The sequence below is a fragment of the Oryx dammah genome, unplaced genomic scaffold, assembly GCF_014754425.2.
Source record: "Oryx dammah isolate SB20612 unplaced genomic scaffold, SCBI_Odam_1.1 HiC_scaffold_27, whole genome shotgun sequence".
Lineage (NCBI taxonomy): Eukaryota > Metazoa > Chordata > Mammalia > Artiodactyla > Bovidae > Oryx > Oryx dammah.
In genome coordinates, this window is record NW_024070211.1 from 134,216,214 (window position 1) to 134,241,733 (window position 25,520).

General features: G+C 41.3%; 1 protein-coding gene across 3 annotated transcripts in view; it reads right to left on the reverse strand.

The window, feature by feature from the left end:
- The window catches only part of PLEKHB2 (pleckstrin homology domain containing B2), a 49,675-nt gene that overhangs the window by 22,178 nt on the left and 1,977 nt on the right, over positions 1-25,520 (reverse strand). For 2 of the 3 annotated variants that reach the window (XM_040227882.1, XM_040227881.1), the window contains exons 2-5: positions 12,698-12,742; positions 10,892-11,044; positions 9,466-9,568; positions 707-746 (exon numbers count right to left, since the gene is read on the reverse strand). In XM_040227882.1, the coding sequence (XP_040083816.1) occupies positions 707-746; positions 9,466-9,568; positions 10,892-11,044; positions 12,698-12,734 (333 nt within the window). In that variant the 5' untranslated portion in view covers positions 12,735-12,742. Of the gene's footprint in view, positions 1-706; positions 747-9,465; positions 9,569-10,891; positions 11,045-12,697; positions 12,743-25,520 lie in introns of those variants that run through there. The other variant, XM_040227883.1, reaches the window with a different exon arrangement.

Genomic DNA, 25,520 nt, shown 5'->3' on the forward strand with positions numbered 1-25,520 from the left:
TAGAGGATTTTCATCAAAGAAAAGGTAATGGGACTTTCAGAGTAAGCTTAGGAGGAAGAATAGTCCTGAGCTAACAAAAGTAGTAAAAAATAGCATTTGAATATTAAGTCTTTTTACTTTCTTTTCCCACCTGTACAAATCATTTTAAAAGCTCCATCTATCTGTTTCTTTTCCTCTAGAGAAATAAAGGAAAAAATAAAATCCTATCTGAAGAATGAAAGAAAATGTTGACCATAGAGGGAACTGCCTTTTACTCCCTGACAGACACAAAGATGGTACCACTATCCTCTACAAATGGGGTTTACTGTCTCAGTTACCTCCTAAAGTCAAAAGAAACTAGTGACAAGTACAAGACTCAAAAATGTCTATTTCACAGGCTGAGATGCTATACATGGAAAGAGCCCTGTAATCCCTTTTGTGCCTTCTCTGCAAACCACAGCAGAATTCAAAGTGCTGTAAATCTTTGTGAGATACAGACATTTCTAAAAAATAAAACTGGGATTAATGTGCCTGTGTTAGATTGGCTCCTGCCAAAATGTTTTCCAAAATCCAGCTGTCAGTGAAACTCAGCCTGTCTATCTCTGCTTGCTCATCCAGGGCCAAGTGGCAAAAAACACTGCCATTTTCCTTCTCACCCTCCTATTCTCCCATTTTTTACAGCAAGACTATGAGAAAACATTGTAAGTGACTGCCATTAGCAACTTACTGTGTTTGTCCTGGAATCCTGGAGAGTAAATTTCCAGGCCCTGAAGAAAAGAAAAAGAAAAAAAGGTACTTTATTTGAGGCAATCTAACATCCATCTCAAACCTGCAGTGGTATCAGAATTTTTGTAAAACCTTGTTTTAATAACAGACTTTTAGCCCTTTTCATACTGTTCGTGGGGTTCTCAGCCACCTTACCTGCCTGCTGAGAAATCGGTATGCAGGTCAAGAAGCAACAGTTAGAACTGGACAAGGAACAACAGACTAGTTCCAAATCGGGAAAGGAATACGTCAAGGCTGTATACTGTCAGCCTGCTTATTTAACTTATATGCAGAGTACATCATGTGAAAGACTGGGCTAGATGAAGCACAAGCTGGAATCAAGACTGCCGGGAGAAATATCAATAACCTCAGATACACAGATGACAACACCCTATGGCACAAAGAAGAAGAACTAAAAAGCCTCTTGATGAAACCGAAAGAGGAGAGTGAAAAAGTTGGCTTAAAACTTAACATTCAGAAAACTAATATCATGGCATCTGGTCCCATCAACTTCATGGAAAACAGATGGGTAAACAATGGAAACAGTGACAGACTTTATTTTGAGGGGTTCAAAATCACCGCAGATGGTGACTGCAGCCATGAAATTAAAAGACACTTGCTCCTTAGAAGAAAAGCTATGACAAACCTAGACAGCAGAGTAAAAAGCAGAGACACTACCTACTTTGCCAACAAAGATCCATCCAGTCAAAGTTATGGTTTTTCCAGTAGTCATGTATGGATGTGAGATCTGGACTATAAAGAAAGCTGAGCACCAAAGAGTTGATGCTTCTGAACTGTGGTGTTGGAGAAGACTCTTCAGAGTCCCGTGGACTGCAAGGAGATCCAACCAGTCAATCCTAAAGGAAATCAGTCCTGAATATTCATTGGAGGGATCGATGCTGAAACTGAAACTCCAGTACTTTGGCCACCTGATGCGAAGAAATGACTAATTTGAAAAGACCCTGATGCTGGGAAAGATTGAAGGCAGGAGGAGAAGGGAACAACAGAGGATGAGATGGTTGGATGGCATCACTGACTCAATGGACATAAGTCTGAGTAGGCTCCAAGAGTTGGTGATAGACAGGGAAGCCTAGCTAGCATGCTGCAACCCATGGGATCGCAAGAGTCAGACATGACCAAGCGACTGAACTTAGCCCTTGCTTCAAGACTCACTCAGTCAACTCACTTGAGACATGCACTAGGAATATATAATATGTAAAGAAAAAAAACTACAGTATTGATACATATGTAATATTTAAACTATAATCTATACTACAGTTTTTCCTTTTTTTTCTCTTTAATTTTTGGCTGAGCCGCAGGTATATAGGATCTTATTTCCCTGACCAGGGATTGGCCCTGCCTCCATGTAGTGGAGGCATTGAGTCTTAACCACTGGACCACAAGGGAAGTCCTTTACTTTTTAATATATGTAAAATGCACCATGCTTAATTAACTACACTAAACAGTCAAGGCTATGGTTTTTCCTGTGGTCATGTATGGATGTGAGAGTTGGACTGTGAAGAAAGCTGAGTGCCAAAGAATTGATGCCTTTGAACTGTGGTGTTGGAGAAGACTCTTGAGAGTCCCTTGGACTGCAAGGACATCCAATCAGTCCATTCTAAAGGAGATCAGCCCTGGGTGTTCTTTGGAAGGAATGATGCTAAAGCTGAAACTCCAGTACTTTGGCCACCTCATGCAAAGAGTTGACTCACTGGAAAAGACTGTGATGCTGGGAGGGATTGGGGGCAGTAGGAGAAGGGGATGACAGAGGATGAGATGGCTGGATGGCATCGCCAACTCGATGTATGTGAGTTTGAGTGAACTCCGGGAGATGGTGATGGACAGGGAGGCCTGGTGTGCTGCGATTCATGGGGTCGCAAAGAGTCGGACACGACTGAGCGACCGAACTGAACTGAAGTGAACTGAAACCTTTATTTATCAGGTCATGTTACATACACAGATCTATTAATATTTGACTTTTTTAATGGCCACATAAAGTTCCACATATGAGATATAGAAGGTCAGCAATATTTTGTACTTAAAAATATTGCTGGTATTTGAGAAGCTGATATATAACAAATTAAGTTTAAGGTGTACAATATGATGACATGAATCACATATAACATAAACTGATTGCTACAATAAGGGACCTCTACCCCTACACACCTGATTAATTTTTTACTTTTTTGGTGATAACATTTAAGATCTACTCTCTTAACTTTCAAGTATATGAAACAGAACTATTAATTATAACCACTGCTGTACAAGAGATGCCAAGAACTTACTCATCTTACAGCTGGAAGCTTATACCCTTTGTCCAATATCTCACCATTTCCCTCAACCACTGGTAAACACTATTCTGCTCTCCACTTCTATGAAAATGAAAATGTTAGTTGTTCAGTCATGTCTGGCTTTTTTAGATTCTTCACATTAATGAGAAATACAGTCATTTTTCTTTCTCTGTCTGACTTACTTCACTTAGCATAAGGCCCTCAGGATCCATTTATATTGTTCTGAAAGCAGAGTTTCTTTTTCCATAGTTGATTAACAGTCCATTGCCCACACATGTGCAAGTCTGTGTGTGTGTGTATATATGCATCATTTTATTTATCAACTCATTCACTCTTCAGACACTTAAGCTGCTTCCATGTGTTGGCTACTACGATTTAATGCAAGAGATACAAGGTGCAGCTAGCTCATCAACACAACCATTTAATCCCCTTCAAATATATGCTGAAAAGTGGCATTTCAGAACCATATGTCAGTTCTATTTTTGTTTTTTTGAGGAACCTCCATACTGTTTTCCATAGAGGCTTCACAAATTTACATTCCCACCAAAAGTGCACAGGATTCCCTTTTCTCCACATCCTCACCCAACAACTTATGTTTTGTCTTTTTGGTAACAGCCATTCTAAGGTAGCCATACAATTGCACTCATTTCGCATGCTAGCAAGGTAATGCTCTAAATCTTTCAGGCTAGGCTTCAACAGTACATGAACTGAGAACTTCCATATGTACAAGTTGGATTTAGAAAAGGCAGAGGAATCGGTGATCAAACTGCCAATATCCACTGGATCATAAAAAGCAAAGGAATTTCAGAAAAACATCTACTTCTGCTTCACTGACTACCCTAAAACCTTTGTGTCGATCACACCAAACTGTGAAAACTTCTTAAACAGAGGGGACTACTAGACCACCTTATCTGCCTCCTGAGAACCCTGCAGGCAGACCAAGAAGCAACGTTAGAACTGTACATGGAACAGTGGACTGGCTTAAAACTGGGAATGGAGTGCGTCGAGGCTGTGTGTCATCACCCGTGCTTGTTTAACTCACACACAGAGTACATCATGCAAAATGCTGGTGTGGATGAACCCAAAGCTGGAATCAAGATTGCTGGGAGAGGGCTTCCCAGGTGGCCCGGTGGTTGAGAATCTGTCTGCCAATGCAGGGGATATGGATTCAATCCCTGCTCCAGGAAGATCCCACATGCCATGGGTGGAGCAACTGAGCCCATGTGCCAGGCGACTGAGCCAGCCAGCACTCTAGAACACATGCTTCACCACAGGAGAAGCCACTGGGGTGAGAAGCCTGCGCACCACAGCTGGACAGTTACCCGCACCCTCCAAAACTAGAGAAAGCCCTAGGGCGGCAGCAAAGACCCCGTACAGCCACAGATAGATAAATCTTAAAAAAAAAAGAGTGCTGGGAGAAACATAAACATCAACAACCTCAGATATGCAGCTGATACCAACCTAAGGCCAGCAAGTGAAGAGGAACTAAAGAGCCTGTTGGTGAAAGTAAAACAGGAGAGTGAAAAAATTGTTTTAAAAACAGGGTTCTATAACAACCTAGAGGGGTGGAATGGGGAGGGAGGTGGGAGGGGGGTTCAACAGGCAGGGGACATAAGTATACCTATGGTTGATTCATGTTGATAATTGGCAGAAAACAACACAATATTGTACAACAACTATCCTTCAATTAAAATAAATTTAATTTTTTAAAAATTCAGCATTCAAAAAACTAAATAAGCTCATGGTCTCTGGTCCCATCACTTCATGGCAAATAGATGGGGGAAAAATGGCAACAGTGACAGACTTTATTTTCCTGGGCTTCAAAATCACTATGGATGGTGACTGCACCCATGAAATTAAAAAACACTTGCTCCTTGGAAGAAAAGCTATGACAAACCTAGACAGCATACTAAAAAGCAGATAAGACATCATTTAGCTGACAAAGGGTCTATCTAGTCAAAGCTAAGGTTTTTCCAGTAGTCATGTATGGATGTGAATTACCATAAAGAAGCTTGAGTGCTGAAGAACTGATGCTTAAAATCAACACATTAATAAACCTCTATTTTCCCATACAGGTTAAGAAACAACCTCCTCTGACTCATCTAGCTCTTCAAATCCAAAACAAAGCAAGTCTTTCAGTGTATTTTTAACTCTTCTCCCTCCTCAATGACAACACCTCCCATGTTTCATTATTAAACTATTCTAAAATTTTAGTTCTAGATGTTTCTTTCCACTATTACTTAAAGGAACAGTCCGCACATGACATCTCAGCATAGTAGAGCAGTTAAGAACAAAGGGCTATAAAGACAAGCAACCTCTTCCAACAACCCAAGAGATGACTCTACACATGGACATCACTAGATGGTCAATAGCGAAATCAGACTGATTGAAATCTTTAAAGTCAAAGGAGAAGCTCTATACAGTCAGCAAAAACAAGACCAGGAGCTGAATGTGGCTCAGATCATGAGCTCCTTATTGCAAAATTCAGGCTTAAATTGAAGAAAGTGGGGGAAACTATTTTCTTCCACTCAGGTATGACCTAAATCAAATCACTTATGATTATACAGTGGAGGTGATGAATAGATTCAAGGGATTAGATCTGGTAGACAGGGTGCGTGAAGAACTATGGATGGAGGTTCACAGTATTGCACAGGAGACAGTGACCAAAACTATTCCACAGGAAAAGAAATGCAAGAAGGCAAAGTGGTTGTTCCAAGAAGCCTTGCAAATAGCTGAGAAAAGAAGACAAGGAAAAGGAAAAAGCGAAAGATATATACCCAACTTAATGCAGAGTTCCAGAGAATAACAAGGAGAGATAAAAAAGCATTCTTAAGGGACCAATGCAAAGAAATAGAGGAAAAACAGAATGGGGAAGACTCAAGAGATCACCTCTTCAAGAGGTGATCTTCAAGACCTTCAAGATCATCTCTTCAAGAAAATTAGAGATACCAAGGAAACATTTCATGCAAAGATGGGCACAATGAAGTACAGAAACAGTATGGATCTAACAGAAGCAGATGATATTAAGAAGAGGTGACAAGAATACACAGAAGAACTGTACAAAAAAGGCCTTAATGACCCAGATAACCATGATAGTGTGGTCACTCACCTAGAGCCAGACATCCTGGAGTGTGAAGTCAAGTGGGCCTTAGGAAGCATTACTACGAACAAAAGCTAGAAGAGGTATGGAATTCCAGTTGAGCTATTTAAAATCCTAAAAGATGATGCTATTAAAGGGCTGCACTCAATATGTCAGCAAAGTGGGATAACTCAGCAGTGGCCACAGGACTGGAAAAATGTCAGTTTTCATTCCAATCCCAAACAAAGACAATGCCAAAGAATGTTCAAACTACCAAACAATTGTGCTCATTTCACATGCTAGCAAGGTAATGCTCAAAAATCCTTCAAAGTATGCTTCAACAGTATGTAAACCCAGAATTTCCAGATGTACAACTTAGATTTAGAAAAGGCAGAGGAACCAGAGATCAAATTGCCAATATCCGCTGGTTCACAGAAAAAGCAAGGGAATTCCAGAAAAACATCTACTTCTGCTTCATTGACTACACTAAAGTTTTTGACCGTGTGGATCACAACAAACCCTGGGAAATTATTAAAGTGATGGGAATACTAGACCACCTTTTCTGTCTCCTGAGAAACCTGTATGCAGGTCAAGAAGCAACAGTTAGAATCAGACATGGAACAATGAACTGGTTCAAAATTGGGAAAGAAGTATGGCAAGGCTGTATTTTGTTACCCTGCTTATTTAACTTGTATACAGAGTACATCGTGCAAAATCCCGGTCTGGGTGAACCCCAAGCTGGTAATTAAGGTTGCTGGGAGAAATATCAACAACCTCAGATATGCAAATGATACCTCTATAATGGCAGAAAGTGAAGAGGAACTAAAGAGCCTCTTGAATTTTTTTAAATTAATTTTTTATTGAAGGATAATTGCTCTACAGAATTTTGTTGTTTTCAGTCAAACCTCAACATGAATCAGCCATGGGTATACATATGTCTCCTCCCTTTTGAAACTCCCTCCCATTCCTCTCCCCATCCCACCCCTCTAGGTTGATACAGAGTGCCTGTTTGAGTCTCTTGTTAAGTGTCAAAGAGGAGAGCAAAAAAGCTGGCTTAAAACTCAACATTCAAAAAACTAACATCATGGTATCCAGTCCCATCCTGTTCAGTTCAGTTCAGTCGCTCAGTCATGTCCGATTCTTTATGACTCCATGAATCACAGCACGCCAGGCCTCCCTGTCCATCACCAACTCCCAGAGTTCACCCAAACTCACGTCCATCGAGTCGGTAATGCCATCCAGCCATCTCATCCTCTGTCATTCCCTTCTCCTCCTGCCCCCAATCCCTCCCAGCATCAGGGTCTTTTCCAATGAGTCACCTCTTTGCATGAGGTGGCCAACGTACTGGAGTTTCAGCCTCAGCATCAGTCCTTCCAATGAACACCCAGGACTGATCTCTTTTAGAATGGACTGGTTGGATGTCCTTGCAGTCCAAGGGACTCTCAAGAGTCTTCTCTGACACCACAGTTCAAAATCATCAATTCTTTGGCGCTCAGCTTTCTTCACAGTCCAACTCTCACATCCATATATGACCACTGGAAAAACCATAGTCTTGACTAGCCTTTGTTGGCAAAGTAATGTCTCTGCTTTTTAATATGCTATCTAGGTTGGTCATAACTTTCCTTCCAAGGAGTAAGTCCCATTACTTCATGGCATATAAATGGGAAAAAGTAACACAGTATCAGATTTCATTTTCTTGGGCTCCAAAATCAGTCCAGTCAGTGACTGCAGCCATGAAATTAAAAGATGCTTGGTCTTTGGAAGGAAAGCTATGACAAATCTAGACAGCATAATAAGAAGCACAGACCTCACTTTGTCAACAAAGGTCCATCTAGTCAAAGGTATGGTTTTTCCAGTAGTCATGTACAGACATGAGAGTTGGACCATAAAGAAGGTTGAGCACCAAAGAACTGTTGCTTCAAACTGTGGTGCTGGAGAAGAATCTTGAGAGTGTCTTCGACAGCAGGGAGATCAAACCAGTTAATCCTAAAGGAAATCAATATCATGGAATATTCATTGGAAGGACCGATGCTGAAGCTCCAATACTTTGGCCACCTGATGCAAAGAGGTGATTCCTTGGAACAGACTCTGATTGTGGGAAAGACAAGGCAGGAGTCATCGACTCATGGACATGAGTTTGAGCAAACTCTGGGGGACAGTGAAGGCCTGGTGTGCTGCCATCCATGGGGTCACAAAGAGTCAGACACAACTGAGCGACTGAAAAACAACCACCCACGTTATAAAGTAAAGATTAAACAACATATATAAAGCAGTCGGCACAGAGCCCAGGTCAAAGGAAGTGTTCAATGTACACAAGCTTAAATTAATGACTAGTAAAATACACAGAGATCCAATTTATAAAACAGTAGCAAACTGGCTTGATGTGTTCATGTCTCCATTCGTCTGTATGAAAGCTACATCTCTTCCAGAAAGTGACATTTATGATTCACTAATATATAAATAAGAATGTAAAAAAGAAACTACATCTGGCATTTAAACTAAAAAGTTCAGCATGCCTATATTAAGGATAAGCCTATATGTACAATGCAGGGTCAGGCACTCTAACAAACTGGCCACCTGGATTTTATAAAAATGTCACATACATATGAGTATTTTAATATACAGGAATATTATTATAATCTCTGTTAATGAATTCTCAAAATGTCTAGAGTTAACCTATGGTAGTGGTAGAGTGTGGACAGAAAAGAAAAAAAAAAATCAGTTTTCAAGATTCTCGTCCTACATTAATGCTATATATGGGATGTTCTGGGATGAGAATTAATAAAGTTGGGCTTTCCTTCTTGTATTTCTATACTCTTTCTTGAGAGATAGCAAATGGGAGTGAGAACCATCAAAAGAGGGAAAAGGCTATATAATACAGATGTCAGTGCTATTTAAAAAGACATTTACATTAAAATAACAAAATTTAATGGTAATTCCTTGCTAGTCCACAGGTTAGGATTCTGCACTGTTGTGTGCCCAGGTCTGATTACTGGTTAGGAACTGATATCCCACAAGCCAGGCAGCGCAGCCAAAAAAATCACAAGATTTCAGAACCCACTTAGCCTTGCCCAGCATCCAGTGCACATCTAATAATGAGGAAAGAATGCAAATCCAGTGTATCTAATACTTCCTGCCATACTCAGTGTATCAGGACACTGCATGAGCAGCTCTGCAGAGGCAGAAACCAGCATCAGGGCATCAGATATGGACTAAGACACTGTTAACATTCCTTTCACACACCTCTAAGTCATTTATTCTGCTGCCTAAAGGAAAACTTAACTCCTATTCTTTTCCCTTCCTGCAACTGGAAATTAAAACAGAAAGTACTTTTTAAGTTAAAAAACTTACAAACAATCATCTGTGCTTTCTGCACAAAGACTGATGGTTTTTCCATCTCGGCAAACAATCTGCAGCATACAGTCTTTTGGCTTCCCATCTGGTGGCTGAATATCTATAAAAAATATACAGAAATATTAACACCACTTTTCCCCCCCAAGGATTTCTTCTTAATAGCTCAGATAAGCAAAGGACCAGTACTTCAGAACACTGTAATTATAAAACATCTTTATTCTGCCCTACAGAACCAAACACATGAATCATTACTCCGTACAGGACTGCCTGTAGGAGAAACAAGTAAGGCTCTTCAAGAGGGCATCCACATATGATGACACACAGAACAGCCCAGACATCAGAACAATAAGCACAATGAAAAGTGTTGCAAAGCATCAGTTACTAGAATACTTACTTCATTTAGTCACAGGAAGCATCAAACTACATCACTGCTTTAGAAGTGAACATCAGATGTTCAGGTATCTCTGGGACTTCTCTGGTGGTCCAGTGGTTAAGAACCTGTCTTCCAATGCAGGGAATGGGGGTTTGATTCCTGGTTAGGGAACTAAGATCCCACATGCCACGGGGCAACTAAGCCCGAGCAAAAGCCCGTGTGGCACAACCAGAGAGACTGTACGCCACAACTGCTAAGCCCACACACTCTACAGCTCATGCACCACAACTAGAGAGAAGTTTGCATGCTGCAACAAAATACCCGGCAACAAAGATCCCACGTGCGGCAGCTAAGACTTGACACAACCAAAATAAATATTTTTTTAAAACAAACAAAAAAAACTCATAAAAAGAAATAAAGTATATCTGTGTACCAAAAAGGATAAGGCCTATGATATCTGAGCCTGGTTCAAGTAAGTATTTCAACACTAGTCCATAGAAACTTGTGTTTCAAGAACTTATATGGGCAGGATGTTATAACACCAATGGTTACTACAGCAGACTCTGTACTCCAGAGCTAATAAAACAAACAGAAAAGTCCACATATGCCATTAATTAGAAAAGTCTGTGCTTATTAAAAAACTATTCCTTCAAAATTTATATAAGAGGTAACTCCAGGAAAGACATCAGATTTTTAAGAAACTGACTGGAGCTGCTATCAATAAGCCAGTTTCTGAGTCACAAAATCTAAACTACCTAGAGTAGCTCCATCCTTCTTGGGGTTCCCAGCACTCTGATTCCTTAGTTCTCCACTACTTTCTTCATAAGAGAGAACAGAAATGTGGACCGATGGGTCTATTCAGAGGAGAAAATTAACCTGCAGACCCATATGGGTTATAACCAGGCATCTGGTTTCATCTGGCTACCTCTTCCTACACGAAACCCTTCTTTGATCTGTAAATGAAAGCAAAGTGGCTAAGAAAGAGGAATCACTCCCACCAAGAATGGGGAAGGGTAGGTGACAGAAGCTGGACACGGCAAGCCCACTTACCCCGACACTCATGTCCCATGCGGATGTTGATGCAGTCCACTGGCATGTGGACCTTATCTTCCACACTCTGCCGAGTTTGGTCATCATAATAGATCAGGTGACCATCTGACCACAGGTCAAACCAATTCTTCTTCCAGCGCTTCAAAATAGTACCTGAAAAAAAGTGGAAATGCTGGCTTTGAGTGGAAAAGCAAGGACTCTGTCCTCTGACTCACAGGTTAACAGAAACAAAAGAAACTTTCCTCTTGACCCAAAAGTATCCCTGCATATGCCTGCCCAGGGCAGTCTATCAAAATGGAAGTGGAAGCAGACCCGGGCTGCACGAACACTCACGCTGCACCAGGGTTGCAGGCAGCACACGCTAAGATGACAATTCCACTCCTACTGAGAACGCTGCCACTTAAGTTTCAAAACACAAAAGAAAACAAAAGCTGAATAAATTTTGAGCTGATGAACTATGTCTAGCATTTAACTCTCCATGTGGTATATCTAAACCTTCCGAGTGGTATCTAACTGCTAAATTGATTAGAAAATGTTGGACTATCAACTCTCTATTTAGAAATAATAGTGATACCTTCCTCTCCTGGAAAATATCTTCTCTTTTTCTTGAAAGGCCTTCACGTATACTTTTCTCTAACATTCACCTTCCCTTACAGCCCACAGTGTAGGAGAGTCTCCCTGCCTGAGGCTATGCAGAGGCAGGCTCAGATACTGGACAGATCCACTCCCAGGGCCTGGCTCCCGTCCAGCATGCATCCATCACAGTCTATCAGTTTGAGAGAATGCATCCTTTCATTTGTAATCTTGGACTAGGCATTTAACTTCACAAAACTCTAATTTCCTTGTCAGCCAAAAAGGAAAACTAAAAGTCATCCCTGCACCATATCTATACCTAACAGCTACATCTTTTGTTCCTATAGATCCCAATTCTAGGCCAAATGTGCACAAATTCCATTGCATGCACCTCTCTACATCTCCCATGTCCACTGCAGGTATCAAAAGAATACTCATCACAGCAGCCTTCCGAATTTCTTTTACCACTATCAAGCACCCACCTTGCTGAGAGGGGTAGCCACAGCACTTGCCCAAATTGATAAACAACTGGCATCCAGTATCTATTTGATTGGCAGTGCCTGAGCTGTGCAAAAACTACTGAAGAGAGCCACCCAAACACAGACAGGTGTGATCACGAGGCTGGGGAGTACCAGCCAAGCACCACAGCTGCCGCCAAAACCCCAACTGCAGAATCCTAAACCAGACTGTCACACCCACAGAGACGAGTCCAAGAAAATGAACTCAATCTCACAGGGAAAGAACTGAGTCTCTTCTCCAGAGTCCTTTAGGAGATAAAAAAGATTTGGTTTTAGGTAAACATACTCCCTCAGATCAAATCTTAATCTATAATCGAAGACTCCAGTATTTCAGAATCTCATCACCGTTCAATTCCGAGGATGAGACAGCTATTTCCTACAAAGTAAGCAGTACCTTCATAGTAATATACCAGCTCAGCTTGGGTAGACTTAAGAACCTCAGGTCAGCCATTAATAATAGAGAATGCTAGTAAGAAAAACCAGCAGAAACTACTATCCCCTGGTTCCTGTCAAGGCAGCAAGCAAGAAGAAGCTTCATGTGTGCAGAAAAACAGTTCACAGAAATCTGAAAATCTGCAAGAGGAAATCCAGAGCGGCAAGCATTAATAAGACTTTGTTATTTGTTTGTAAATGTCAGCAGTATCAGCCACAGAAATAAAAGATGAGTCCTAAGGCAACTCTAAACCCAGACCAAGGGCTCATGTCCTATACTTACTCTGTCGCAGCAACCATCCACTCTTCACAAATGCCATTTTCTCACCTACAGAAAAAAAAACAGGCAGGTTCAAAATCATATTCAGAAAAGAGAATGACCCATATGAGCTGTTTTTACTCACTTCTGACACCAAATGTGTGTGGTTTTTCCATACCAGTAACCAATTCTCCAATTCTCAGGACACCAACTGGATGTCTACTGATTCAGGTGGATTCCAACACTAACTATGTGGAGTTAGCATCAGACCTCACAGCTTAAAGGTTCAGTTCCACAAGAGTGCTCCCACTTTAAAGAAAAGTCCTAGGCCTACTGTATTTCTGATGTATAAATTGGGAGGTTGATACATATAAATTGATTTATTTATACATACAAATTCATATAAATATATATTGACTCCCTCCTGAGATTTAATAATCTGCTATGGCTCACAGAACTCAGGAAAGCACTTTACAATTTTCTGTTTATTATAAAAGGATTCAACTCAGGAACAGCCAAATGGATGAGATGAAGAGCGCAGAGATGCAAGCAAAGCTTCCACTGCCTCTCCAGGCACCACTTCCCAGCATCTCCATGTGACCATTCAAACTCTGTCATTTATGGGGTCCTAAGGAGATTCCATTGGGTAGCCATGATTACATCACTGGACACTGGTGATTAAGCGGCAGTCTCTCTGCCATCTCTGGAGGTCCAGGAATGGGATTGAAAGTTCTAACCTTCTCATCACAAGCTTGGTTCCTCTGGCAACCAGCCCCATCCTGAAGTCACCGAGGTGCACCCCACACCAAGAGTCATCTCATTAGTATAAACTCAGGTATGGTGGAAAGGGATTTATTGTGAATTTAAAAAAAAAAAAAAAAACTCCTAATGTCTCTAATCTCTCAGAAAATGCCAACATTTTAGAAGTTCATGTTTCTTATCATATCACAAAATCACAAGTCGTTTGGTCTCTCTGTCCTTACTCCTTTCAGCTGGGTAAAGGACCAAAGTCATTTTATCTCACTGGCCATCTGGACTTTACCTAATACCTCGTTAACGGGGCCAATACAACCACCACACTTACATTCTAGTTTTTAGCCTCAGCACCCTGCCCACCTTTTTAAAAGTAAGACTGATGCTGAAACTCCAATACTTTGGCCACCTGATACAAACAGCCAACTCATTGGGAAAGACCCTGAAGGTGGGAAAGATTGAAGGCAGAAGGAGAAGAGGACGACACAGCCTGAGATGGTGGGATGGCATCACCGACTCAATGGACAGGAACTTGGGCAAATTCCAGAGATGGTGAGAGACAGGGAGGCCTGGAATGCTGCAGTCCATGGGGTCGCAAAGAGTCAGACAGACCTTGGCAACTGAAAAACAACAATTCTGCCCACCTTACTAAGTCTAACTCCACTTAGGTCTAATAGACATAAAGCAGCCCCTGAACCCAAACATTCAGCTTTGTCAAGGACTTGTGACTTCTCCTAACATGCCTGGAATGGTGGGGCTCTGGGGTCCAGCTGCCTAAACCCTACCCTGGGTGTACCCTGCTGCTGCTGCTGCTGTTGCTAAGTCACTTCAGTCATGTCCAACTCTGTGCGACCCCATAGACAGCAGCCCACCAGGCTCCCCCGTCCCTGGGATTCTCCAGGCAAAAACACTGGAGTGGGTTGCCATTTCCTTCTCCAATGCATGAAAGTGAAAAGTGAAAGTGAAGTCGCTCAGTCATGCCCTACTCTTAGTGACCCCATGGACTGCAGCCCACCAGGCTCCCCCCGTCCATGGGATTGTCCAGGCAAGAGCACTGGTGAGGTGAGGTGAAGTCACTCAGTCGTGTCTGACTCTTTTCAACCCCATAGATTGTAGCCTACCAGGCTCCTCCATCCATGGGGTTTTCCAGGCAAGAATACTGGAGTGGGTTGCCATTTCCTCCTCCAAAGGATCTTCCCAACCCAGGGATCGAACCCAGGTCTCCCACATTGTAGGCAGACGCTTTACCGTCTGAGCCACCAGGGAAGCCTGGAGTGGGTTGCAATTGCCTTCTCTGGGTGAGCCCTAATGACTTTACATAGCCCAGTTACAGTTGGGCATGCATGGGTGTCAGCCGGTGGAGTGGCCAGGTCAGAGCAGAACAAAAAACTCAAAGAGCAGAACTCACCAAAAAAAAAAAAAAAAAAAAAGTCTAGTAACTTTAACTCCATAAAAATAAAAATCTGAGTGGCAAAAGTAAAGAAGACCAATAAAAGACTAAGAAAAATACATTTTACAACCATACACATGGCAGCAGTGAGTTACTTTCCTTCACTTACAAAGCCGACTGACAACAGAAACAGCAATCATTTGGCAGTTCAGAGAAAAAGAAACAGGAATGGGCAAAAAACTCAAAAGCTACTCCATTTCTCTCTCAATTCAAATAACAAAATTCAAATCACAAGTTAACAACACTACCTATTATAGGGTCACAAATGAAACAAACTATGATACCCAGAAAGGAGAAAGCATGTCAGGAATGAAAACCACTGTAATCTCTTGGGAGGAGAATTTGACAATATCCATCCAAACTTTAAATACTGAAACACTCTGACCTAGCAACCTCACCATTACTAGGAATATGCCTCCTTGACAGACACATGCAGTTTCACCCACATATGCATAACACTATCCCCAACCAGAGGCCCCTCCACACACGGCAGGTCATTATACGGGTGGGAAGAGGACTCAAGCAGAACAGTGTGTGCTACTGAACACACAGAGCTGCTATCAACCAGCACAACTGTTTTCTGGAAGGTATCATAAAACTGTTAATAATGTGTACCTCTGAGGAGAGGAATGAGGCAATGCTGAGTGTCAGAAAAGAGGGTGAATACTCAGGCCTATTACAACTTTCTGTACTATTCAGATTTTTAAAAACAACTTGCAAATGTTGTATCATTTTATTTATTTGTTTAATTCTTGGCTGCACTGAGTTCATTGTTGCCTGAGGGTTCTCTCTATGTGTGGTGAGCAGGGGCTACTCTCCTCTCGGGGAGCACGGGTTCTGGGGTGCGGGCTGCAGCGCTCCTGGCACACAGGCTCCGTAGTTGCAGCCTGCGGGCTCAGAGCATGGCTCAGTAGTCGTGGCACACAGGCTTAAGCTCCCCGCAGCATGTGGGATCTTCCCAGGCCAGGGACTGAACACATCAACAGATACTATGTGGAGGCTGAAATTATGAGCTACTTTTGTTTTCTACTTTAGCATTTTTAGGTATTCTCTTAAGACATATAAGTTTTGGAAGGTTGGCAAAACGGAGCACAAGCCCAAGTAGCCACCTCAAAGGAACAAATGAGCTCTCCCTCGTTTAATGTTTCCCACGCCTAAGTACGGCTCACGAGTCATCCTACACTTCAGCGTCTTCAAAAGGAATGTTCTTAGTCTCCCGGAAGTTTTTGCCAATTCATGCTGCTTGTCCTCACCAAGAAAGAAAAGATGTTTCTTCATCTTTCTCTCCCACATTTAGGTACTCAAACATACAGTCCCAGATGAACTCGATGCACAGTCAGTCTCTTCCTTCTCCCAGAGGATGTGCGTGCTGCTTACTGCTGCTGATGGAGAGGGTACACGCCCGAGGCAGCTGACTGTTGAGAAGGCAGTGCTAACTGCTGAGCCACTGACTCACCCCAGCAGGAAAATTCCCGCTAATGCAAGGCTTTCCATTAAGCAAAATGATGGGTTTCGTCATTACTTAAACTGAGCTGAACTAGTTTTCTGCAACTTGCAGCCTATAATAAGGGCTCCCAGCCCCCAGGAAGCAGACTGGTGTGGTCTGTGACACGGCAGAAGGTGGGTGGCAGACAAGCAGAGCCTGCTGCCCATAGCCTGCTGGCCCCTACTCCACGAAAACAGTCCCTGGCGCCAAAAGAACGGGTGGCCTGTAACATTCCTGAAACAATCATTTACTTCCAAAAGCCTTTGAGGCAGAGAAATAATACTATTATATCTTCATTCAACAAATATTCTTTGAACATCTGATGTGTGCCCAGCCTTGAAGCAGACACTAAGGATAAAGCAGTGACCAAGCCAAAACCCCAGCTTTCATGTTAGTTGACACTCTAATGGAAGAAAAAGATTAAACTTGGAAGTTAAAAAGACAGGGGATGGATGTTATAGATGCCATCACATCTCTCCAGTGATATTATTACCCCAAAACATAAAACTGAAGGGTATTCACTCAGGCCAAATCCTGGATATTTATACTAAAACTTCCTACAATCGTTAACAGAAACTCGTTTATTTTCATGTGGAAAGGAAAATAGTGGGGATTAGGCCAAAAATTACCTGTAGGTATTGAGAGCCACCTATTTTACAATACATACATAAAACCTGACTGAAATGCTGCCACACAACTTTGCTGGTGAATGTGGAACCAAGTGAACAGTGTAAAAATGTGGAGCAATAGGAAGGAGTTTCCCAAACTTCTGTGGCAAATTTTTTAAAATATCTAATGATTGATATTCCTTTGGTTATATTTGTTGACATTCATACTGGTCAAAATGGCAGCTCAGCCTAACATGAAATTAACAGCAGCTTCATTTAGTGACAGGTCTTCAAGAATCCGAGACCAACAACTTTATCTGCCTGTAAGATTAACATCCCAAGTTTGAGCAAGCTCCAGGAGTTAGTGATGGACAGAGAAGCCTGGCATGCTGCAGTCCACAGGGTCGCAAAGAGTTGGACACAACTAAGTGACTGAACTGAACTGAAAATTAACCTCCAGATTAATCCAGAACTGACCATTCACATCCTGGATCCTCTAGCATCCAGGAAGATAAAGACTTAAAAAGAGAGTTCCTTAAGGACCGAGAACTTTCCAGTTATTTACTAACTGTATACATCAACATTTGAGTTGCCAGATATCGTGCCTACGTTTTCTTTGGCATTTGCTTGGAAGTGAGGCTGGGTTTCTTTCACTTTTCAGGTAGATGTGACTCAAGGGGATGTCAACAAGAGAAAACTGAAAACCCAACTTGGAAATCAATTTCAGGCCACTTGAGGCAAGATTTAAAACAGGAATAAAATGGGAAAAAAAAAAACAAAACTTCTACATAGATAGGACAACATTACAAATGTATCTCTAGCATGGCTAAATAGTTCAAAACAAATGAAGAAAGGGAAAGGTAGATTACTACAAGGTAGAAAGAAACAAACTGAAATTAGCAACAAAAACTCATGACTTTTTGAAAAAGGGTAATTGTTCTGCAGACTCAGGTAGCTTCTTATCTGGTATTATCCTGTCTAACCTTAGTCATTATATAGACAATCTTACATGCCCAGATATTTATCCCTAATACTGGTCTCCTCTAAAAGGAACCTGTACTCCTTGAAAATGAGCTGCTTACAATTCACGGACAAGATACCTCAAGATGTGCCTAAGATGTCTGTCAAAAAAAAACAAAGGTGCTCTCAAGAAAAAAAGTCAACCAGCTAAAGAAGGCATTTAATGGCCAAACTGTGAGAGCACAAGTGCCAATGTGAAAACAGTAATTACAGTTCATTAGAACCAACTGAGGCTAAAAGGCATTCTAAGTATAAAAATGATTAAAACCATACGGTCACATCACTACAGAATGTGCTTGAGAAAACATATACTGTGACTTCAATTTCACAATGAAGGGGATGGTGGTTAAAAAAACAGGTCAAACCATGTGATTTGTGTAATTCCTTCCCCTTACGAAATAACTCAAAGATACAGCATTAACAGTAAGAGATATTTGTTATTTACAGTCTAAGATGTTAGAATTTCTTTTTTAAGACAAAAAGTCTAGAGTTCTGAGTTAAGGACTCAAATGTACTGAAACACAGGCAGCAGAGAAGACTGTAGGAACAGGCTACAAACCATCCAAAAACTTAAAAAACAAGCTCTTTATCTCCATTAAAGAGGCGTGCTTCCTTTGTGTATGCCAGCCTCTTCTGTCAGGCACCATGTCAGACCACTACGTGGAGCATATTGCCTCATTAGCAGGAGCATCCTCAACCTCTGGCTCCCAACCCATAAGTGAGACATAACACAATACAGACCCCAACACTGGGCCGCATAAATAAGAGACACCAAGGGTAACAAGTACATCAACAAGAGCAGCTGCTTCATCTGCTCCTAAATGACCCACCTTACCAATGCCGGACCACAGCTACATCTTTTTATCTAGAGTCTGTCCCCTGCCAAGCTCCTCCAGTATATCCTGAGCCCTGATCACAGAGCGGAGGAGGAGGGATACTGCCCATCACTCAGCCTACTTGCCCTCAGCCTTGTAGAGCATTCACAGGCCACTGCCCAAATCAGGTCCATCATCAGCCTAGACCAATTCCTGGTCCTGGATCCTGCTAGCCTGCCCTGCCTTGAGGTTACCTAGGATAGGATAGCTGAGTGCTCAGAAGGGAAGAAGAAAAAAAGGCAGACTTTAAATATCCATCTTCCCCTTTTCCCATCTACGGTATTCAGAAATATTACATATTTCTAGAAGTCCATATTTCTTGTCACTAAACACTTCAATTCATATGAGAGTTAGTTTCAAAGAGAGAAAACGCAACTGCTAAGTCACTTCAGTCATGTCCGACTCTGTGCGACCCCACAGACAGCAGCCCACCAGGCTCCCCAGTCCCTGGGATTCTCCAGGCAAGAACACTGGAGTGGGTTGCCATTTCCTTCTCCAATGCATGAAAGTGAAAAGTGAAAGTGAAGTCGCTCTGTCATATCCAACTCTTAGTGACCCCATGGACGGCAGCCCAACAGGCTCCTCCGCCCATGGGATTTTCCAGGCAAGAGTACTGGAGTGGGGTGCCATTGCCTTCTCCCGAAAACACAACAGTGACATTAAAATGAGAATCCAAGACAAACAATCTATTAATAATGTAAAGATCACCCCTCCTGGTGACTGCTTTGCTATTTTCAACATTAATGACAAATTAAACACCTAATCTGCTTTCTCATGAAATGAATTTTAGTTGCATAAATCCACAAAGGCAAAAAGAACGGCAAAAGAAACAAAAGCAGATGAGCTGCTAAGAACATAGTGAAAGGTCTAAAGTAAACGAACAAGTAGTAACTAATAAATATAAAATTTAGCTTTCTCTACTTTTCATGTGCTAACAATCAAAACACAGCAAGCCAACCCTAGTCACAGAACACTGTGAAGGTTCAGGATTTAGAAGTATGAGATAATTCTAAAGGTGGGGGAGATTATCAGAATTTACCGAAAGTCTTTAAGAAGAGTCACTAGGCCCTCTTAACACATCCAGGCTACTATCCTCCGCAATCCTGAGGATTTCCTTTCTGGAAAGGCTGAAACACCGAGGATTTATTTACCTACTCTTGGTGACATCAGGGATAGCTCAGACTGAAAGTGAGATGCCACACTTAGAGCTGAGTAACAGAGTAAGTGAACATCCTGAACTTCCCGTTCTCTTCCTTTTCTTAACTCCCAGACTCTTCAGGTGTGGGCAAAGGCCACAGCCCAAGGCTCATTAATACTGAAAAAAAAATTTTTTCTATAAAACAACTGACGTCTGCCTAAAACCCTAGAAGAAAGCTCACCAAGTAGTAAACTTTAAACAAACACACAAACCTCCAGTCAGTATTTTTAAATTTTAAATAGAAACAGCATTTGTGTTCGGGCTTCGCAGGTAGTGCTAGTGGTGAAGAATTCGCCTGCCAATGCAGGAGATATAAGAGACACAGGTTTGATCCCTGGGTTGGAAAGACAGCCTGGAGTAGGAATATCCCCTGGAGTGGCACCCTACTCCAGTATTCTTGCCAGGAGAATCTTGGTGCCTGGTGGGCTACCATCAATATGGCTACAGAGAGTAGGATCTGACGGAGAGTCTGAGCACAGCATATATGTTCAGGCATCTGAGGAAGCCTCAAGATAAGAGACTAAATATAAGATTAGAAAAAAAACAAAAAACTGAAACTTTCACAGGAATTAGAAACAACTGCAGGGAGCAAAGGAAAACTTTTAAGAAAGTTATTACATTGGTGAAAAAGTAACTACAGTTTTTCACTGTTGAACTTTGCCATTTGATATTGGAAGACATTCTTAAATAAAAATAGTTATGTTATACATCATCTTAATATGCATTTCTCGATTTATGTTTTTTGGCTAATGACTTATTACTTGCAGTTTATTTTATATTTATTTTAGACCATGGAAATGATGTTAGACAAAAAGCAAATTCGAGCCATTTTCTTACTCGAGTTCAAAATAGGTCATAAAACAGTGAAGACAACTCAAAACATCAACAACCCATTTGGCCCAGGAGCTGCTAATGAATGTACAGTGCAATGGTGGTTCAAGAAATTTTGCAAAAGAGATGAGAGTCTTGAAGATGAGGAATGCAGTGGCTAGCCATGAGAAGTTGATAATGACCAACTGCAAGCCATTACTGAAGCTGATCCTCTTAAAACCACAGAATAAGTAGCCAAAGAACTCAACATCGACCACTCTACAGTCATTAGGCATTTGAAGCAAAATGGAAAGGCAAAAAAGCTCGATAAGTGGGTGCCTCATAAGCTAACCACAGATCAAAAAAACGCTTGAAGTGTTTGTTTTCTCTTACTGAACACAGCAACAATAAACAATTTCGCAACCTGATTGTGACATGTGACAAAAAGTGGATTTTATACAAATGGTGAAGACCAGCTCAGTTGGTGGATCAAGAAGCAGTTTCAAAGCACACCCAAAGCCAAACTTACACCAAAAAAAGGTGGAGGTCACTGTTTGGCAATCTGCTGCCAGTATGATCCACTCCAGTTTCCTGAATTCTGGCGAAACCATTACATCTGAGAAGTATACTCAACAAATCGGTGAGATGCAACGAAAACTGTCCCACAGTGATCAACAGAAAGGGCCCAACTCTTCTCCGCGACAACACCCAACTGCATGTCACACAACCAGCGCTTCAAAAGTTGAATGAATTGGGCTACGAAGTTCTGCCCCTTGCGCCATATTCACCCGACCTCTTGCCAACCAACTACCATTCTTCATGCATCTCAACAGTTTTTTGCAAGGAAAACGCTTCCACAACCAGGAGGAGGCAGAAAATGTTTTCCAAGAGTTCATCAAATCCAGAAGCATGGATTTTTTTATGCCACAGGAATGAACAAACTTATTTCTCATTGACAAAAATGTGCTGATTGCAACAGTTTCTGTTTTAATTAATAAAGCTGTATTTGAGCCTAGTTACAATGATTTAAAATTCATGGTCTGAAACCCCAACTACATTTGCACCAACCTAATACTGTTACCAGAGAAATGACACGCAATATTGTAGCCAAAAAACAAAATGTTCTAAAATACAAACATTCAGAGCTCTCAGTTTAAAATGATTAATCAAATCTAAAATACAAGAGCATAAAAGATCATAATGGGAGAACTCTCTCTGAAAGGGGGAAAAAAAAAGGCCAAGAAATGAAAACAAACAAATAAAGGATAACCCTGGATATAAAGCATCCTGCTTACAGGAGAGTTACATAAATAAAACACTGGAAAAAAGTAGAAAAAATACTATACAAACATTATCCAGAAGATGACAATGCATTTCTAGACACAAAAGCTTCACTGAGTGTCCAGCAAGATGAATTTAAAAAGATCCTCAGTAAGATTTAATTGAAATTGCAGACTCCACAGACAAAAAATAGAACTTAAAACTTCCGGGGGGGGTGGGGGGGTGGTGGCAGGGCACAGAGTCACATAATGGATAAACAAAGCATAAGGGCATTTTTATCAACAATACTGGAAGCCAGAAGGCGATGAATCAGTATCTTCAAAATGCTGAGAGAAAATTATTTTCAAGCCAGAATTCCATACCAAATTATTAATCAAATAGATAAAATAAGGACATTTACACACATGCTCAAAGAGTTAAGATTTACCTTCCATGCACCCGACTCTGTTTCCAGAACCTAGTGAAGAACGTATTCCACCATAAGAGAGGAACTAGGGAGCCAATAATGAAGAAAGGAAAAGAAAATGCCCAGGATGAAGGTGAAGGAAGGTCACAGGAAGATAACTGTGCCACAGGCCCAGAAAAGAAACCAGTCCAGATTGGAGGACAGTGAAAAGGGACAGAAGCTGACATTATTTAAGAGACTCTGGTAAACTCAAAGAGTGTGTACAGGAGGCAAAAGTCCTCCATGGCAGGAAGTCAAAGATTACATCTAAATCAATAGCAATGTTACTGTATCTCAAATATAAAAAAGGCAGCTAAAAAAACTAGTAGTCTCTAGTTAATGGAAAGGGAGTGGGTTTTTGACTCTTAGGTTTAAAGTGCTATTTGGATTTTCAATTTATGTATATACATTATTTTGATAAATGTGAACATGTAAGCAATAATTTTTATTATTCTTAAATATATTTCTTTAAAATCCCTAAATGAACAGCATTTACCTGAACCTTCCTTCTAATAGTTCTTTGTTTTCAAAATGGAGGGAGAAACTTGTTATATTTTCAGGAATCAAAAATCATAAAGTATGATTCTGATAATATGCTTTTAAAAATTCATAGAACCTAATGCTTCAGAGTACAGGGTTTGAAGTCAAAAGAACTGCGTTTAAATCCTGGCTCAATCACTTAGAAACCACCTTGGGCAAGTTACTTAGCTTTTCCAAGGCTTAGTTTCTTCATCTATAAAGTGAGAATACTAATTCCTACTTGGATAAGATGTTTGGAAAATTGGGTAAAATAGCTTGTGCTTGCACAGTGTGTGACAGCTACTAAAACCAACAAATGGTAGCTACTCCCACAGCAATTATTACTACTATTTTTGCTATTATTTCCTCACCATCCACCTAAAATTTGCCCAAAACATTCTAGAAGACAGAAGCACATGAGGCTGCTTCTCAAATGGCTTAGGAGACTTACTAAGAGGCCCCTGGCTGTCAAAATTTGAACACGCAGTAGAAGGAAGGGGAAGAAAAAAAAACCATAAACCAAAAAACCCTTCCCAGAATACCTAACTAAATCAGTCTCTGAAGAAACAGTAATAGCTTTCTGACATACCTTGCTGAATTTCACTTTCCGTGTGTGTTTGTGTGTGTGTGCACACGCACACAAGGGCTTAATCACTCAATCGTGTCCAACTCTTTGTGACTTCACGGACTGTAGCCTGCCAGGCTCCTCTATCCATGGGATTCTCCAGGAAAGAATACTGGAGGGGGTTGCCATTCTCTTCTCCAGGGGATCTTCCCCACCCAGGGATCAAACCCACATCTCCTACACAGCAGGCAGATTCTTTCCCTTCTGAGCCACCAGGGAAGCTATACCCTGAATAAACTAAAACTCGGTTCTACAGGACAGAATACCTACCAGCAAACTAGCTGCAAAATAGCCACCTTACTCACATACCAATAAAACCTACAAAAAGTTTTAAAAATACAAATCATATTCAACACTTCATTTTTGGGGGGTGTACCTCTTGGCTTATGGGATCTTAGTTCCCCACCTAGAAATCAAACCCAGAATCCACACCCTGCCCTCCCCCCAACCTTGGGGCAGTGAGAGCACCCAGCCCTAACCACTGGACTGCCAGGGAATTCCTCAAGTCACTTTGAATATGAACTCAAATCACTTTAAAAATCATTGAATCTTAATGGGGACCAATTTAAAAGTTGGAAAGAATATTGCCTTTGGAATCTGACAGTTCTGAACTAAAAGCCCACTTTACCTGGCTCATTTAGTTAGCACTGTCTACCTTTCCAAGGAATATGACTACCTCAAGAGTGGTATCTGGAGACTTCCCTAATACTCCAAACTCTCACTGCCAAGAGCAGTTCAATCTCTGGCTGGGGAACTAAGACCCCACAGTTGCACAGCTGGACAAAATTTTTTAAAAAGTGGTATCTGTTCTTTCTGTACCTACACATTTCACAAATTCCCCCCCCCCCCCGCCGAGATTATCAGGAAATTTACTTACTAGGGGCTTCCCTGGTGGCTCAGACGGTAAAGAGTCTGCCTGCAATGCAGGAGACCCTGGGTAGGGAAGATCCCCTGGAGAAGGGAATGGCAACCCACTCCAGTATTCTTGCCTGGAAAATCCCATGGACAGAGGAGACAATCCATGGGATCCCATAAGAGTTGGACACGACTGAGCAACTAACACTTTCACTTTCAGAGGAACTAGTATTTTAGCTGTAAAATTACTTCCTTACCAAAGGAAGGAAAACTTTGTTCTTCAAGGACTCCAAAACAACACAGGGGACAAGGACTGGGTAATCTATTATCATTCAGAGGTCAGTTCATATTTGGTGTTGGCCATTTCACATACCAATCAATTTTTAATAACAAACCCAATACAAGCACCCATCAAAGAACAGACAGACAAACACAAAGAGGCGAGAAAGTTCAATACTCTGTACTCAGGATCAAATTCAGAAGCAGATATACAGCCAATAAAGTAGGACTGATTCAACTAGCCCACTTTTTGTAACTTTTCAAAGAATATTTGTTTGGCTGCGCCAGTCTTAGCTGTGGCATGCACGATCTTCCATCATCATTTTTATTGCAGCATGTAGGATCTTTAGTTGCAGCGTGTGGATCTAGTTCTTTGACCAGGGATTGAACCCCAACCCGTGCATTGGGAGTGCAGAGTCTTAGCCACTGGACCACCAGGGAAGTCCTTTTGTAACATTTTTCATAGTTAATTTTACTCAGCAGTTTTTGTAGTTACTGACACTAATAAAGTAATTCTTTAATTTCTTTAGACATCCAGTAAGAAACAAAAAAGAGGACAGGAGAAAGAACCCAAATATTCATGTAGGATAGCAAGCTGGTAAGTACAGCAAACCTTCTAGAGTGAAATCAAGAAAAACCTCTG